The 17,846-nt window shown below is 42.3% G+C and overlaps 1 protein-coding gene across 3 annotated transcripts in view; it reads left to right on the top strand.

Moving 5' to 3' along the window:
* Nucleotides 1-16,909, top strand: part of arap1 (ArfGAP with RhoGAP domain, ankyrin repeat and PH domain 1) — a 113,920-nt gene extending 97,011 nt beyond the window's left edge. For 2 of the 3 annotated variants that reach the window (XM_080429607.1, XM_080429606.1), the window contains exons 31-34: nucleotides 3,120-3,183; nucleotides 5,032-5,193; nucleotides 11,717-11,755; nucleotides 13,911-16,909. In XM_080429607.1, the coding sequence (XP_080285733.1) occupies nucleotides 3,120-3,183; nucleotides 5,032-5,193; nucleotides 11,717-11,737 (247 nt within the window). In that variant the 3' untranslated portion in view covers nucleotides 11,738-11,755; nucleotides 13,911-16,909. The remainder of the gene's footprint in view (nucleotides 1-3,119; nucleotides 3,184-5,031; nucleotides 5,194-11,716; nucleotides 11,756-13,910) is intronic. The other variant, XM_080429608.1, reaches the window with a different exon arrangement.
* Nucleotides 16,910-17,846: the final 937 nt, after the last annotated feature.

Here is a 17,846-nt window from a genome sequence, read left to right as displayed (position 1 = left end):
CTGTAGGCAGTGGAGAGAAAAACAGGTCAGATCCCTGCATGGTATGTGATGGTTGGTTATCTGCACATGAAAGGTCACCACCAGCCAGGAGGCAGGCACACACACACACACACACACACACACACACACACACACACACACACACACACACACACACACACACACACACACACACACACACACACACACACACACACACACACACACTCACACTCATATCACATGTACCTATAACCCTGCATTAATTCTCAGCTGCTCATGCATGCGTGCATGTACTTGGTTTGAGGTGCAAACATGTACTCAAGTAAACAATTTCGTAAGCCTTTATTTGCTAGTGGAGAGACGAGAGATTAAGGGAATGAAAATGGCCAGCCAGAAATCGAACCGGGACACATTGTGCCCATTTTATATGAACCATAACCACTTGGCTATCAGGTCATCCACACGTTTTAACTTTCTTCTGTTCTTTTTAATGACATTAAAGGGGTATTTCAATACATCTTCATCAGGTCACACCATGAAGAGGATACAAATGGCTTAAATACAAGCGAGGAACAGGGGCAGGCCCTTCAATTAGCCCAAAGGCCAGCAATAATGAATACATACAACTTTCTACACAAAGGGCCTGCTATGGAGGTCCCTGCCATATCTTTTCAAATGGGGGTCCGCGGGCTAATACTGTATGTGTCAATTTGGGGGTCCTTGACTCATACGTTTGAGGAGCACTGTCTTAGAGGCAGAAAGAAAGTCTCAGTTTGTTTGGACTAGGTTACATGCATTAGATTCCAACTGACGTCTGGTCACAGTCAGCTACTGAGATGCAGCTCAACAACATCACTCACTCACAGAGCAGAGCCCCCCCCCTATTCCATTAGAATTACTTTTTGCTTTCTCACATCCCTATGTGTGCGTGTGCTGCTTTTATGTAGCTCTCTCTGCACTTACAACGTGTGTGTGTGTGTGTGTGTGTGTGTGTGTGTGTGTGTGTGTGTGTGTGTGTGTGTGTGTGTGTGTGTGTGTGTGTGTGTGTGTGTGTGTGTGTGTGTGTGTGTGTGTGTGTGTGTGTGTGTGTGTGTGTGTGTGTGTGTGTGTGTGTACACGTTCCTGTCAGAAACTGCATGCAGTGTTATGGTAGCCGTCTGTGTTGTTCTCACGCTGTGAGCTGTAACATCTCTCAGTCACGCTCCATTATCACCACAACACCCTCCCAGCACCCCCTCACACTGCACAGACAGACAGTGTTGCTCACCGAAAATAGTAGATGTACAAGTGATAGATGTGCTGTTTTCGGTGCACGATGCAACGCCACAACCAAGTGTGTATCAGCGGGTTTTGCCAATGAACCTCTCATTCCTCCAGCTTCCTAATGGCCTGGTTACTTGTAATGATGATGGCAAACCACCGTCCTCATCCTCTGCTGCACCCGACTGACCAGGACATCGCCAAAACACTTAAATTGTACAATGGAGTGTGGAAGAATGTCGATGCCATGCGTGTACGTGTGTGTGTGTGTGTGTGTGTGTGTGTGTGTGTGTGTGTGTGTGTAGCTGTGTGTAGGTGTGCGCGGACTGCGGGCCCCAGGACAGGGCGGACGTACTGTGTAGATTAATAGAATGTGGGTATAATGATCCCTAATGGACGCTAACGAGCTCTGTTAACGATGGTAATGACACGCCACCATCCTGTGTACTACTGTGTGTGAGTGACACGGTTGTGTGTGTGTGTGTGCATACGTGCCTCCCATTCTGATTGATTTAATTCTCCAGGCTGTCTGGCCGTTATTCATGTATCAGTGTGTCATTATCGTGGCGTCTCGGTGGAGAGCGTTTGAATAATCGCTGCCTGGGTCCAATAATGATTTGGGTAAATAAATAAAGCCAGCACAGAGAGCTGCCCACTGGTGACAAAAAAGCACTCTCTGTCTGACAGGCAGCCTCTGAGATAAATTAAACTCACACACACACAGATGAACAAACATCACACAATGCCACTACCACACGATGTGGATACCACACAAACAGATGTACACACAACACAGTCAGACTCACATACAGTACGGGGGGGGGGGTATCCATTCTTCTGCTTTTGATATCCCCCCCCTCTAGTAATTCATTTATAGATTTTCATCACACGTGTGGATATGTTTTATCCCTGCTTTTGGTCAGACCAAAGTTGTGTAAATACACGCATTTCCTTTTGGGAAATGTAGACTGTGTGATATATTTGATATTTATGCTTGGTAATATCACAATTTGACCATTTCTAAGTTACAATTTCAGAATAAAAATGTTCAGCATTTAAGATGACGAGGTAATGTGCTACACACACACATACATGTTTACAATTTACTGTAAACAATGTCTGTACAAACACACAATATTTTATTTATTTATTAGCTACACCTCATATGAGTAGAAAACACAAGGTTTTGGTTCCTCTACATTGCAGCAGTAACAAATAATTAAGAATAAAAATAAGTAGTTAGGTAGGAAATAGTAGGCTTTGATGTGCTTTGAAGGTGCTGTGTGCATGGTTCCTATGTGTCTCCACGTTGGAAGATTAATTTAGAAGCAACACTCGCCGTTGGCGCTGGAGGTGCTGTGAGGGAGACAAAGTCTGTTTTGGTTAGCGCCTCACTGTTATCTGTCAGCCCCTTTTTCTTAGCTGTGATCATTTTTCATAATTTCTCTCAATTTTTCCCCTGTTTTTCTCTTTCCTGCTGTGCTCACATACCCCCCCCCCCCTCTCTCTCTCTCTCACACACACACACACACACACACACACCAACCCTTCTCTCTAACATCTTCCCCCCCCCCCCCGAGCAACTGAAATGTTTAATTTTGCCATAATCCCTTGAACATAGGATGGGAGACAGTAAAGGGATTTTAACTAAACTTTAACCTGCAAACAGAACATCTAAGCATTATCTCTAGTCCTCTGGTCTGTGGTTTGCAATACTGTTAATTATTGTCTCTTATACACTACAATTTGTATTTTAATCTTGTTTTTTATGGTTTATGTTAAGGAGCACCCCAGCCTAAGAACTTGACATTGAGTCTACTGTACTTGTACATCCAAAGTGACAGTAATAATCTCCTTGAATGTTTGAATGTGTGCAGGTATCTGTGCTGTGACACTCACTCAGAGAGGTTGGAGTGGTTCGCTACCTTCCTCAGTATTCAGGTGAGAAGACCAACTAACACATAAATACACACTAAAAAGCTATTTAACCACTTAAACCCCAGCTTGCGTATTGTGGGGAAAGCTTTCGCAGAAACTTGTTGATCGGCTATTTTCAGCGAAAGCCTTCCCCACAATAACAGAAAACAGGAAAGACACAGGAAAGACACATATCTGCTATTTTCTGAATAGCCAAAGAAAAAAAAAAAAGACACAGATGCTTAACTCATTCACTGCCACTGACGTAATTTTTCCCGTCGTAATTTTATTTATTTTTTTCAAATTTGACCCAAAGACCAAGGAGATATGATTGTTTAAAGATCTAGACTCCCATCCACTTCCTTGTTAACTTAAAACTTAAAAATTCTGTATCTCGGCTCCTGAGTACTTTTTTTTTTTCGATGAAAAATCTCTGGCAGTGGGCAAACGCGGCCAGCAATAATTGTGGCAGTGAATGAGTTAATGGGTTAAACGCTGCTATAGTTCCCATATGTGTGCAATTTAGGTTTTATGGTGTGACTATTCTCATGCCAGACACCTGAACAGTGTTTGGTGCGCATCCGAGCATCGATGCGCCTGTGGCCGCCACGTGGCCTCTTACCATTCAGATTGGTTTGAATGGTAACGTTTTATTCATTAAAATAAGTTCAGAATCACCTTTATTGTCACACCGCAGGTTTACGGGTTTAAAGACGTGGGTGTGAAATAATGTTCCTGTATCAGGTCCATCTTTTGTAGTTTTCAGGAAAGGGAGGGAGGATACAGATGGAGGAGGGAGCATGGATAAAAAGCACAGGATAGAAACGGGCCAAAAGAAAATCAAGGATATGCTGTCTGGCAGGAACCAGCTAACTCCATTTTTCTGCTTTTGCATTTTTTTTCCATACATCAGTGCTATTGAACACCCTTTACGTCTGTGTGTTGGTAAAAAAAATATTGAACCAATGAAAAGTATTAAAAAGTGCTTCTGACAAAAGCAGCTAACTCCATTGGATCCTCAAACTTTCTGCTAAACCAGCTAACTCCAGCAAAGGGGGGTGGAGTTAGCTGGTTTTGCTGACTCCAGGCTCCACCCCCTTTTGACCTCCAACCTCATTGTGAGCTTGGAGGTCCATTCAGCTGTTCTTATTAATGATGAACAAAACCTCCGAACTCCATTTTTTTTTTCATTTCCTGAAAAATTAACATTTTGGAGTTAGCTGGTTCCTGCCGGACAGCAGAGATATAGTCTCTGACGGGTGGAAACCTCATATGTCCAAAACTGTTACTTTTCAGGATTCAAATTCAAAAGTATCAAAAGTAGCAGATCTACAAGCTCAAAACGCATCTTCGAGCTTGTGGATCTGCTACTTTCGATACTTTTGTGTGACGCTGTAGTATGATCAAGTAGGGCATTAATTTACGAAAGAACATAAAAGGTTTGAATATGGAGACCTAACGAAGATGTAATCTGACATCGAAACGTTTTTGTTTGTTTCTGTGCTTTGCGCCCTACTATTAAAATAAAAAGGCTCCAGCGCCTTCCTTATTCAGTTAGAATATGGAGACATGAGGTTTCTGCCCGACAGCAACTATATGTATAGCATAAAGAGTAGCAGGTGTGTACTTGAGGTTGGACATAAGGTGCAGCAAAAAGGTGAGGTTTAAATACAGCGGCAGGTACAGAACATAACGTGCAGCACTAGAACAGTAACACATATGGCACACAGGCCTTTAGTGCAAAAGTAGTCTCTTGTCCAGCCTAACTTTGATTTGAGTGGAAACCATGTCTGAGTTTGAACAACTTTTGTACAGTGCATTTCATTGTAACTAAACCTCTTCATCGTTTCTCCCTCCATCCTGTGTTCTCAGTGTAATGGCGACGTGTGGCCAGCGGATGGCGTGCAGCAGACACGCGTGACCCCCGTGCTGCCGTTGAACAATCACCACGGTAACGTGTCTTTGATCCCGTTGCGTGGCAGTGAGAATGAGATGCGGAACAGCGTAGCAGCTTACAGCCAAGACCCACTTGCTGTGAGTCGATCCACCAATCACTGGGACTGATCCTGGATTACAGCCAGCCTATCACGTAGCTCGGTCTACAGTCGGCAGCGATTCCCAACCTTTGTGTGGGCCAGGGCCCTCTGGTGGGCCGCAAGGGTATTACAAGTGGGCCCACTAATAAACATTAATATGAAAAAAAGAAAAGGACAAATTCATAAATGACATGGTATTTTTCTCTTTAACCCATTGATACCTGGAACGCTTCTGTGTCACTTTAGATGCCTTTGGCTATTCAAAAATAGCAGATATACAAGCTCATAGCGCGGCACCGAGTGCCGCGCTACGAGCTTGTAGATCTGCTATTTTTGAAAAATCGTGAAAAAATATTTTTCTGATTTTTTTCAAAAAACTGTTAGGATTTAGAAAACATTTTTAAGAATCTTCTCAGGTCTTAATGGGTTAAAAAAGAAATACTGAATACAGTAGGAACTTAAAAGTTGACTACATTGGTTCCATTGATCCAAGCCGGAACGCAGTCCATTGATTGATCATTAAAACAAACTTGCTCTGTAAATGCACGCGGCCCACCCGTCTGACCACTTGACACCGGCTGCCGTGTTGTTAAGTGGTCAGATGGGTGGGCCGTGAACGCTTTCCAGCTTTTTTCAAGTGGGCCCTGATCCAGAAAAAGGTTGGGAGCCGCTGGTTTTAGCGGCTATCGGCCAATCGGAGGCATCCATACTGACCAGGTGTGTCCGACCCAGACCTCGCTTCCCCATTAGCAGAGCAGTCACTTAACTTTGCCTAGTGGTTAATGGGTGTCGCGTGCTTTAACTCATTCACTGCCAGAACTTTTTTTTTTTGCGTTTGCCCACTGCCAGAGATTTTTAATTAAAAAAAAAAGTACTCAGGAGCCGAGATACAAAATGTTTAAGTTTTAAGTTAACAAGGAAGTGGATGGGAGTCTAGATCTTCAACAAATCATATCTCCTTGGTCTTTGGGTTAAAAAACAAATAAATAAATAAGAAAAAAAAAAAAAATTAAAAGTCGTTTTAGTCGTTCTTGGCAGAGGGGGCTTAAAGGACAGAAGTCGTTTTAGTCGTTCTAGGCAGGGAATTAGTTAAATAGGCCGTCTGTCTTAAGCTATTTTTGGCACGCAGCACCATTATATGATGACGTAAAATCAGGCTTAACCACATAAACCCTATATGGTGTCTAGACTATAGGAGTCCCTCTAGTGCCTCTTCTGTTTTCGCTCTACATTAAATATCTTCGCTGAAAATAGCTGATCGACAAGCTTGTCGATCTGCCATTTCGGCGAAAGTTTTCCCAGAATACGGAAGTTGGGGTTTAAGTGGTTAATGCTGATCACAGGATAGTGCAATTAGTACTAGTTGGATTTTGAATGGGAAAATTGGCATCTAATCTGGCTCCAAAATCAGTAATGGGTCCCTAATTGTAATGGTTTGGGGACACAGAATTGTTCAAGCATCATGAAGCCACATTCAACCTGGTGACCTCTCTCTCTCTCTCTTCCATCAATAAAATAGTCTGGAAGTCTCTTAAATCACAGCTATAAGGGATCAGAGTGTTCGATACGCAGCCTCTGATTGCAGGAAGCAGGGGGGGAGGGGTTGACACCTGGTCAGGATTGAACGCCTCCGTCACATGATTCACAATGTTGATTCACTCATTAATTGCTTGGACCCGGTTTCTTAAGCTGTGGGTTTTTTTAGGAACACGGTCAGGAACATCAGTGTGAGCTTGCAGGTGTCGATAGCTCAGTGCTTCTCAAACTCTTTCCTTTCAAGCCCCCCCCCCCCCCCCCCCCCCCCGGTTTGAAACGCATTAGGCCACGGACCCTCATCTGACAAAAATATTCTATCTCTGCGGACCCCAATCTACATCATAAAATCCTAACTCTGAGATTATACAAATGGAACCAAATGGACCCATACGGGTCTATTTGGTTCCATTGATACACTCTCAGAGTTACAGATCCGGAACACCTCAAGGACCCCTGGGGGTCCCCGCCGGACCCCAGTTTGAGAACCACTGGTCTAGCTCTTGTTTCTACCCATGTAATCCCCTGCCTCTTCTGCTTGTACATCTTGACCAGAGTACATAATTAGACCGTAATTACACTGTACAAATGAGACTGTACAAATGGAACCAAATGGACTTTGTACACAGTGTACATGCACAATGTTTGTGCTCTGTGGTGATGATGTTGTTCACACCGCGTGAACCAGCTGTGATGAAACCTTTAACGAGCAGCAGAGGCAGTAGGATGACAGCGTTGATGCCATGTCATGGTGTTGGGTTCTCAGCAAACCAAAGCTAGGCTTATGCACTCTGTGTGTGTGTGTGTATGCGTAATGTATTAGGGAGTGGGGGGGATGTCTGGATGGGAAAATGTGTAGTGCTGAGGTGGTGGTGGTGATTGTGTCTGTGTGTGTCTGTGTCTGTGTGTGCGTGTGCGCATGCAGGAAGTGAGATTGAATGACTGACTGCTCATGTGTGTATGTGCAGATGAATGCCAATAGTAAAGACATTAGATTTGACCTCAGTTAACATCACAGAGACCTCAATCATTCTCTCTCACTCACTCACTCACACACTCACACTCTCACACACACACACACACACACACACACACACACACACACACACACACACACACACACACACACACACACACACACACCTTTGTTCTCTGTATCACTCACAGTTCACAGTGGCTGCGGGTACATGGACAGTTTCATTCGGAATGAATACACTTCTATTCGGAATGAATGAATGGATGAATTCATTCAGAATAGAAATGCTCATGTAAACACCTCAATTGGAATAGAATATTCCATTCCAGTCTGACCCGAATGAATTTTCATTCGGGTTAGGAAGGGTGGTATAGACCGTTTGAATCGGGATATACCAATCGGAATTGACCATGTAAACACTTTATTCCGAACGCTCCTCTCTGTTTGGAATACATGCATTCCTTTGCGCATGTCCGTGCTTATAGTGCTGTCAGAATTGTCCAAAAATGACCTATCAAATCTCTAATTCGGCCACGGTCGCTCCTGCGGGATAAAATGAATGATTCTATTCTATAGCGTTATTCAATAAGCCATGGTTAAGCCCAGACTTGTCCAGGAGAACGGACGCTCCAAGGATTGCTGGCCTAGGCTACACTTATATGGATCTTTTTCTAAACGGGTATTTTAGTCCTCAGTTTTTAAAAAGAATCCCTGGCCACATGACAAAGATTTTTTTTTTTTAATCCCTGTCCACACGTAAACGCAGAAACGCATTGATCAGCTGCAAGTTTCAATTTTAAATCAGATTTTACATTTATTTTATATATGAGGGGCCAAATACGTATACATTTTTAATCACATGTTAAGGCCCAATACTGCAATAGCTGCATTGTTTTAATAGCATACGTGAACAAAAATAAATGAAAACTACATTATTAGGGCGCAGCTGCAGCGAAAACAGATGAGTTTTACTTAATCAATTCATTACATGGGCAGCCGGAACGGTCGTCCCAAAACACTACGCTCCACGCACCTTTTGAGCGGGCCATCCACGGCCGCTCCATGGTCGCTGGATTTTGACCCGGGGCGATTGTGTTTTAGGGCGACAGACTCCGCATTCTCCGTGTGCGCACCGCGCGCTACTCGGCGCAGAAAGAGGGTTTTCGTCACAGTGAATGAGTTACAGCATGTTTCAAAGCTTTTTCATAATAATACAAGAAAAACGTGACACTCGGCATAATGAGTAGCTTATACTTTCTACTTAAGTATATTTTGATGCCAATACTTTTGTACTTTTGCCATAAATGAGCGTGCCTTGTTTCATAGACTGTAGTGTTGCTCTCTCTCTCTCTCCATTTATTATTATAATGACCATGAGCGGTCCGGTGTTTATGTATTATTATTTATTATTATAATGACCATGTGCGAATGCGCGATGACGTCATCGTACCTACATGAGAAATGTGACAAATAGTATAGGCTAGCCTACGTTTTACCGTGTCTGGTACCAATACAAAAAAATAAACTGGTCTGAACTTGTAGATTTGCTACTTTTGCATTAAAACGGCGATAACAAAGGAACACAGGCTTGTACCGCATACAACGCTGCCTGGCCAGGAGTCGGTGCATTGCTTACCGGCCTGTCTACGACCGACAGACCTCCGCCGCGGAGACACAAGGGGGCTATTCATTGCCTCCTCCCATGCCCACCAGGGGAAGCTCTGCTCCGGGTAGTGGCCCCTGGTCCATGCCCGGGCGTAGGCGGGAACCACTTTGCACATGTCAAAAGTTATATTCCGAATGAATGCTTTGGTCATGTAAACGAGGAATACTTTTATTCAGGTCCCATGTAAACAGGTGAGTGGATCAGATTCCTCTATTCGGAATGAGTTCATTCGGATTGAATTCATTCTGAATGAATACATGATGGTCCATGTACCCGCAGCCAGTGGCTGCGGGTACATGGACAGTTTCATTCGGAATGAATACACTTCTATTCGGAATGAATGAATGGATGAATTCATTCAGAATAGAAATGCTCATGTAAACACCTCAATTGGAATAGAATATTCCATTCCAGTCTGACCCGAATGAATTTTCATTCGGGTTAGGAGGGGTGGTATAGACCGTTTGAATCGGGATATACCAATCGGAATTGACCATGTAAACACTTTATTTCAAACACTCCTCTCTGTTTGGAATACATGCATTACTTTGCGCATGTCCGTGCTTAGTAGTGCTGTCAGAATTGTCCAAAAATGACCCATCAAATCTCTAATTCGGCCACGGTCGCTCCTGCGGGATAAAATGAATGATTCTATTCTATAGCGTCATTTAACTCATATAGTGCCAATGATGTCTTTTGACGGCCGTTTTCAGTGTGCCATTAGTGCCAATGACGTCTTTTGACGTCACCTAAAATACAATTTTTAATTATTTATTTTTTTTGTGGTTATTTTTTTTTCTTTTTAATCTCAAAGGAACTAGGAGAAAACGATTTTCAAAAAGTTAATGCTCCATCCACTTCAATGTTAAAATGTAAACGGAGAATTTTTTTTCTCCGTTTGATAATGCCTTTGGCATATGGATCAACAAGCTTGAAATAGCCTGGCAGTGAATGAGTTAATAAGCCTGTAATGGTTAAGCCCAGACTTGTCCAGGAGAACGGACGCTCCGAGGATTGCTGGCCTAGGCTACACTTATATGGATCTTTTTCTAAACGGGTATTTTAGTCCTCAGTTTTTAAAAAGAATCCCTGGCCACATGACAAAGATTTTTTTTTAAATCCCTGTCCACACGTAAACACAGAAACGCATTGATCAGCTGCAAGTTTCAATTTTAAATCAGATTTTACATTTATTTTATATATGAGGGGCCAAATACGTATACATTTTTAATCACATGTTAAGGCCCAATACTGCAATTGCTGCATTGTTTTAATAGCATACGTGAACAAAAATAAATGAAAACAACATTATTAGGGCGCAGCTGCAGCGAAAACAGATGAGTTTTACTTAATCAATTCATTACATGGGCAGTCGGAACGGTCGTCCCAAAACACCACGCCCCACGCACCTTTTGAGCGGGCCATCCACGGCCGCTCCATGGTCGCTGGATTTTGACCCGGGGCGATTGTGTTTTAGGGCGACAGACCCCGCATTCACCCGTGTGCGCACCGCGCGCTACTCTGCGCAGTAAGAGGGTTTTCAAAGCTTTTTCATAATAATACAAGAAAAAACGTGACACTCGGTATAATGAGTAGCTTATACTTTCTACTTAAGTATATTTTGATGCCAATACTTTTGTACTTTTGCCATAAATGAGCGTGCCTTGTTTCATAGACTCTCTCTCTCCATTTATTATTATAATGACCATGAGCGGTCCGGTGTTTATGTATTATTATTTATTATTATAATGACCATGTGCGAATGCGCGATGACATCATCGTACCTACATGAGAAATGTGACAAATAGTATAGGCTAGCCACGTGTCTGGTACCAATACAAAAAAAGAAACTGGTCTGAACTTGTAGATCTGCTACTTTTGCATTAAAACGGCGATAACAAAGGAACACAGGCTTGTACCGCATACAACGCTGCCTGGCCAGGAGTCGGTGCGTTGCTTACCGGCCTGTCTACGACCGACAGACCTCCGCTGCGGAGGCACAAGGGGGCTATTGCCTCCTCCCATGCCCACCAGGGGAAGCTCTGCTCCGGGTAGTGGCCCCTGGTCCATGCCCGGGCGTAGGAGGGAACCACTTTGCGCATGTCAAAAGTTATATTCCGAATGAATGCTTTGGTCATGTAAACGAGGAATACTTTTATTCAGGTCCCATGTAAACAGGTGAGTGGATCAGATTCCTCTATTCGGAATGAGTTCATTCTGAATGAATACATGATGGTCCATGTACCCGCAGCGTGCTCTCCCTAACTTGTGTGTTTTGCCTTCCATAGGTCCCCTTCACACAGTACAGTATACATGTATAATAACCGCTCCTTTTGTATCTTCCAGCTCTTTAGAGATGTCCGCTAAAGAACATTTTAAAGGAAGGTGAGTTGTTTTCATTCGCAAATTGTCCACGGTGGTTACGACATCTTCAAAGTATCCCATAATATATTTAATAATGTGCTCCAGATCTCATATCATCACAACAAGTGAATCAAAAACAACTGGAACTTCATTGTGGCCCTGGCCCTGAGATTCATATCTAGGTTTAATATTTACCTGGTATCCTAGTTTCTTTGAAGCGCTAAATTGTTTACTTTGCACATCAGTTCCGTGACCATTTAGCCTGTTGTTTAATTTTCTCTCTGATTTCGCACTCGCAATTCGCTCGGGATAAGAGCGTCTGATAAATGCCTAATTTGTAAATTGCAATGACTTGCAGAGTGTTTGATGGATGAAAGCCCGTGCTCACTTATCCCATTGAGACCTGAGGCCGATTCTACATATGTCTTCTAAATCACTTAAATATTTTTTTTTTATTTAATTTTTTTTCGTGCCAAGGACCCCCAAAATGATATGTGTTTGGCCGTGGACCCCCCATCTGAAAATGTTTTGTGCCAGAAACTCCCCCCAAAAGAAAATATGTGTTTTTATTCAAAACATTTTCAAACACTATCAAGATTTGTATAAATAATGTTCAAAAATAGCAGATGTACAAGTTTGTACATCTGCTATTTTTTAGAACCTCTCTTCTAAATCCTAAGATTTTTTTGAAAAACGTATGTTGCTCTATATATATATAATAGCTAAAATCTCGAATGACACAGATTCTTTCCCGGTTATAATGGGTTAAGTCAGTAGACTCTGATGAGAACTGATTAGCTCATCAGCTGCAGGTATTGAAACTGTGAGTTTGATGAGCCTGTCCGCCGCACAGCCACTCTGCTAATCACCACCACCAACCACACCACGGGATAATTATACTCCCTGATTCACTTTAGAACTGATGAGTGAAACTCCACAGTGGAACAATCATTTGCCATGGTTCCTTTCCAAAATAAAATGCAGTTAAACTTTGTTGAACGATATCTAGACCTTTCACGGCAGCCACTTTGTGACGTGAAATGGTATAGGGTAAAGTGTTACCGATGATACTACTTATGGTTAACTCTTTCAGTGCCAATGAAATAAAAAAATATTGCGAAGCCAACTTTTTTCTTTTTTTTTTCAAAGTAAAAAAAAAGTGCTTAGGAAGCGAGATACAGCCTTTTTCAGTTATAGGTTAAACAAAGAGTGTATGGAGCTGCAAATCTTCAGATAATGATATCTTGGGTTCTGAACACTTTTTTCAAAAAAAAAAAAAAAAATTTAACTTGGGATTTCTCGTTCTGGCACTGAGGGTATAACCCTAAAACTCTGGATAACTCGGGGCTTGGCACTGAGAGAGTTAAGTTTCATTCAGCGTAAAAGAGTGTTTCTAGTGAGCCAACATGCAAAATGGCTGCTGTACAAAAGGTCTATTGCGTAATGAAACTGATACATTACAACACCCATCTAATAGTCCATTTCATGAAGTGTGGGTCATGACCGAAAGAATATGATCACAGATAAAAGCGGCCAAAATGAGTTTTCTCAGACGGGTGGCTGGCCTCTCCCTTAGAGATAGGGTGAGAAGTTCAGTCATCCACTAGAGACTGAAGCTTCACTTGGAAAGGAGCCAGCTAAGGTGTACACGCGTCACTTGTTGGAAGTTCACTCTTAGTTAAAATAGGAAACTTTATTTGACTCAGTTGCTGTGTATATGTTCTCTATACAGTATATTTATCGTTTCAATGCAATTCCAGCTAAACTATGTTCATGAATAAGTGTATACTCATAGGTTATTATGTGTAGTAATTACCATGCAGCCGAGCGCCTGTTAATTTAACTTTCGAGAGTTACACTTACTGGGGGGGATGTTGCAGTGTGTATACATAATTTAATCCCCACCTCTCAGGATGAATTTTAAAGTGCTGTCACATGGACGTTAGCCTCTGAGACACAATTCCACCGCCTGACATTTCTTCAAACAATTTCAGCATGTCGCCTTCAGCAAAGTCGCAGCAGTTTATTCTGCTTGTGTAAAATTGGATTTGAAATGCAAACGGTTCTGTAAAAAAAATAGCGTCAAGGAATTGGCTTAACTTTGACCATGCAAATGTCCTATTTGATGTGTCACCTCCCTAACTCTCAGTCTGTCTGTCTGTCTGTCTTCTCTTAGAGGGATCCATCTTCGTGAGATGCCCTCAGAGCATTCACGCAGCACAGACACTGGCAACGCCGTCTTGTCGCTCCCACAATGCTGTCTGCTCCCACCAATACGGACTGGAACCAATAAATAAGCAGACAACAGGATCGTATGTAAATCATGGGCCCTACAATGGGGTCGCTGTGACCTGTAACATTTTTATTTTTATCCACGACTGAATTGAATCAAATGCTTACCGTGGTTGGATTCAAAATGGAGTCTGTGGCATTAATAAAACGGATAGGTCACTCATGACCACATGGAACGATTTCACAGACCAGAGTGCCCAATCCGCCACTCCCTGTTCCCCCCTAAAAATCCACTTTCCTGTTGGACAATGGTATTCCTGTGGCGTTGCACGACGACGATGGAGACATGAAGGACAAGCTGATAGAAGCTATTGTATATTTAAAATGGTTTAACATGAGGCTTCTTTGCTTAACATGCATAGCAACAATCAGTTATAAAATTCAAAAAGGTAGAAATTCTTGATTATTTTCTTTTTTCTATTTTCAGATAGAAATATCTTTTTACATGCACTGCTCTGGCCAATGCAGATTTGTCAGTTCTTTACGTGCTTTCAGCCTGTGTGCTGTGTGCTCCAAGTCGAGACGAATAGTTGTATAAAAACCCTGCCGTACTATTAGAAGATCTCTGTGAAGCCCTGGGACACTGTTACAAAGCCTGTCCTATGAAGACAAGCAACAGCAGGTACATTGAGTGTGTCTCACGTCAGCGATTTGATGTGAACCGAAATCACACCCATACATGAAATAAAATGGTTTGTCAGTTTCCGGGCAACAATATCTAACAACAGAAAAAAATGACAACAGGTCCATTTTAATAACTCCCGCTTGGAAGAGTAAAGAATGTAGTCGTGTGTCGTTTTAGTTTAAGTGAGCTGTTGCCATGGATACACAGCTCGATGTCATGAGCAACCCTAACCTGATTTCATCCTTGTATTCCTTCTCCAGGACACAGACACTGACCAAAAGACTGAGAGAGAGAGGGAGAGTTTCTTTATAGTATGCTTTGTGGTGTGACTGTGTTGCATGTTGAAAAGAACAGATTTTCAGCAAGTGACACGGTCGTACGACAAAGGATAAATTAGCCTAGGGACTAATATTAGATAATACTAGTGTCTAATAGTATATATATATACGTATATATATGCCACTTGTTTTGTGTTCATAGTGGAAACACTGCCTAAACCAGCATTATCAGAGAATTGTGCACTGTGTGTGTGTGCGTGCGTCAGTGCATATGAGTTAACAGTATAAAGGACAATTTTATTCGAGGAACATGGAGAGTTGCTAGCAGACCATAGTAAAATCAGTGTTGAATCTAATGTACATTGAAGACAATGCATCATTTTGTGTCATCCACCTTTCAGCCAACCTATACCGAGCAGCAACTTCACAATCACATCCAGACACCTGTGGTAGTTGTAGTTCAAGTGTAAACACCACATTCATCCCGTCCTCGTCAGTAATCCTCGGAGGCTTTAGCGGACTGACTGGTCCAAGCTGTTGACTGTTCTAGGTTCCTCCCTGTTCTCCTCTCTCCCTCCCCTCACGCACCCTGGGTCATGACAACACCCCGAGCACCCTGGGTGATCATCACGACGCCCTGAGCAGCTCCCACAGTCATTAGGTAAAGCCTGTTAGATGTACACCGGCTTTTGAGGACTAGATCTAGATTCAGCAGTTCTTCTAACCAGTACTAATTTCATGCATTTCCCATAAATGCATAGGGCTCATTTTTGGGGAATAGAGCAACGTCTACTTTGTTCCTTTTAACCCATTAAGACCTGAAGCTGATTCTACATGTCTCCTAAATTCCAACAGTTTTCTGAAAAACCTATGTTTCTATGTCAGTGGTTCTCAATCTTTTTCATGTCAAAGACCCCCAAAATGATATGTATTTGGCCGCGGACCCCCATCAAAATATTTTGTTCCAGGGACCCCCAGAAGCAACGATCTGAGTTAAAAATGTTCGCTTTAAAAATATATATATTCAAAGATTTGCACACATTTTCACGATTTTTCAAAAATAGCAGATCTACAAGCTCGTAGCGCGGCACTCGGTGCCGCGCTATGAGCTTGTATATCTGCTATTTTTGAATAGCCCAAAGTGTAAAATAATGCTTTTTAGCTCAAATCTAAAAATGACACAGTTCCAGGTCTTAATGGGTTAACTCCACTATGTTATTTTCTTCTGAGCATTTTGTTTCCTCGATAGCCAATCAACAATTATGACTCGACAATAACGTAATCATAACACACAGCAGGGCTCTACAAGCACAGGAAGGAGAATACAGTGGCGTACACATTCATGTGGGTCGTCGTCTTCAATCTTCCCAGTCACCTAAATCAATATTTATGAGTTCCTAATTGATGGCAGTGTAGAAGCCTGACGCAGAGTGTTATGTGCGTTTACTCTGGCCCTGCCTGCAGCTGTAAATGCCGTCCTGGATGCAGACACTTTTGGTGTTGTCTCCATTATTTGCAAAATGTTGCCCGTGTGCCTGTGTTAAGACATTCCCTTGGCATAATTATTTATTTGGACAGGAGAGGGCGCTAGGTATCTGCCTGCCGCTCCTCCACTGGAGTGACCCTATGTTCCGCTAAATATAGGCTTAGTGTTGGTCCATCTAAGTATGTTACAGTGTGTTGAGATTGAGAACTGTGTGTGCGCGTGTGCGAGTGTGCGTGTGTGTGTGTGTGTGTGTGTGTGTGTGTGTGTGAGTGTGTGACTGGGAGGGAGAGACCATGTTTAGCTGCCCTGTAGTCCATTGCTTAACAGGAGTCAAGAGAAGGCTCTTATGTATTAATGTAATTGTTGTATTATTTCTTGTTCTCTCATACTCTTGACTGTTCTCCTCTCTCTCTCTCTCTCGTTACAGTAGGTGATTATTATTTTTTATAATTACTGATCTCTGTTTCTGAAACTCTAATAAACATTCAGCCAAAGGTTGTGTATGTGTGGGCACTCTTTGTGCAAATATCTTTGCATGCATACATTATTAAGTATGATCAGTGTGCGTTCGTTTTCGGTTTTATTCACACAAAAATAGGATATCGTCTCGGGTGTTACGGGGTAAACCTGATACGTCCAAAGCTGTTACTTTTCGGGATTCAGATTCAAAAATAGCAAAAGTAGCAGATCTACAAGCTCAAAACGTGTTGCTTTGCGTCATGTTTCGAGCTTGTGGATCTGCTACTTTGGATGCTTTTGTGTGACGCTGTAGTATGATCAAGTAGGGCATTCATTTACAAATAAACACAAAAAGTTAGAATATGGAGATAAGAGGTTTCTGCCTGACAGCAACGATATAAGATGAATGGATGGACGGACGGACGGCCGGACGGACTAAAGTAATTATCCACAATTGGCCATGGTTTAATATGAATTTTAGAACAGCTAGGAGGCATAGTACGGCACGATGTGGAACAGAGTGCCTCTGACCCTCGGTTCTGAAATCACTGCGTAAAACCACAGCCTCCCGTGTCATATTGGTTTCCTACAATGGTTACCAAATATGGCAACCGGAGAATCATAGACGTGTATATCCCTGCTAAAACAGTTTCTGGCTACAAGAAGAATTTCTACAAGGTACCCAACTGTACCGTCTTGTTTGATGGTAATGCAATTCGTCTCTGGCAGGTGGAAACCTTATGTCCTAAACTGTTACGTATTATCAGGATTCAAATTTAAAAGCATCAAAAGTAGCAGATATACAAGCTCAAAACAAGCTTTCGAGCTTGTGGATTTGCTACTTTTGATGCTTTTGTGTGACGCCCTAGTATGATAAAGTAGTAATTTACAAAAAAATACACAAAAAGTTAGAATATGGAGATGGGAGGTTTCTGCCCGACAGCAACTATGTGTTAATACCTTAATACTGTA

Source organism: Gymnoscopelus braueri, assembly GCF_963280865.1.
Source record: "Gymnoscopelus braueri genome assembly, chromosome: 5".
Taxonomy (NCBI): Eukaryota; Metazoa; Chordata; class Actinopteri; order Myctophiformes; family Myctophidae; genus Gymnoscopelus; species Gymnoscopelus braueri.
The sequence above is the reverse complement of the archived record's forward strand: the minus strand, read 5'-3'. Positions and strand labels throughout refer to the sequence as shown.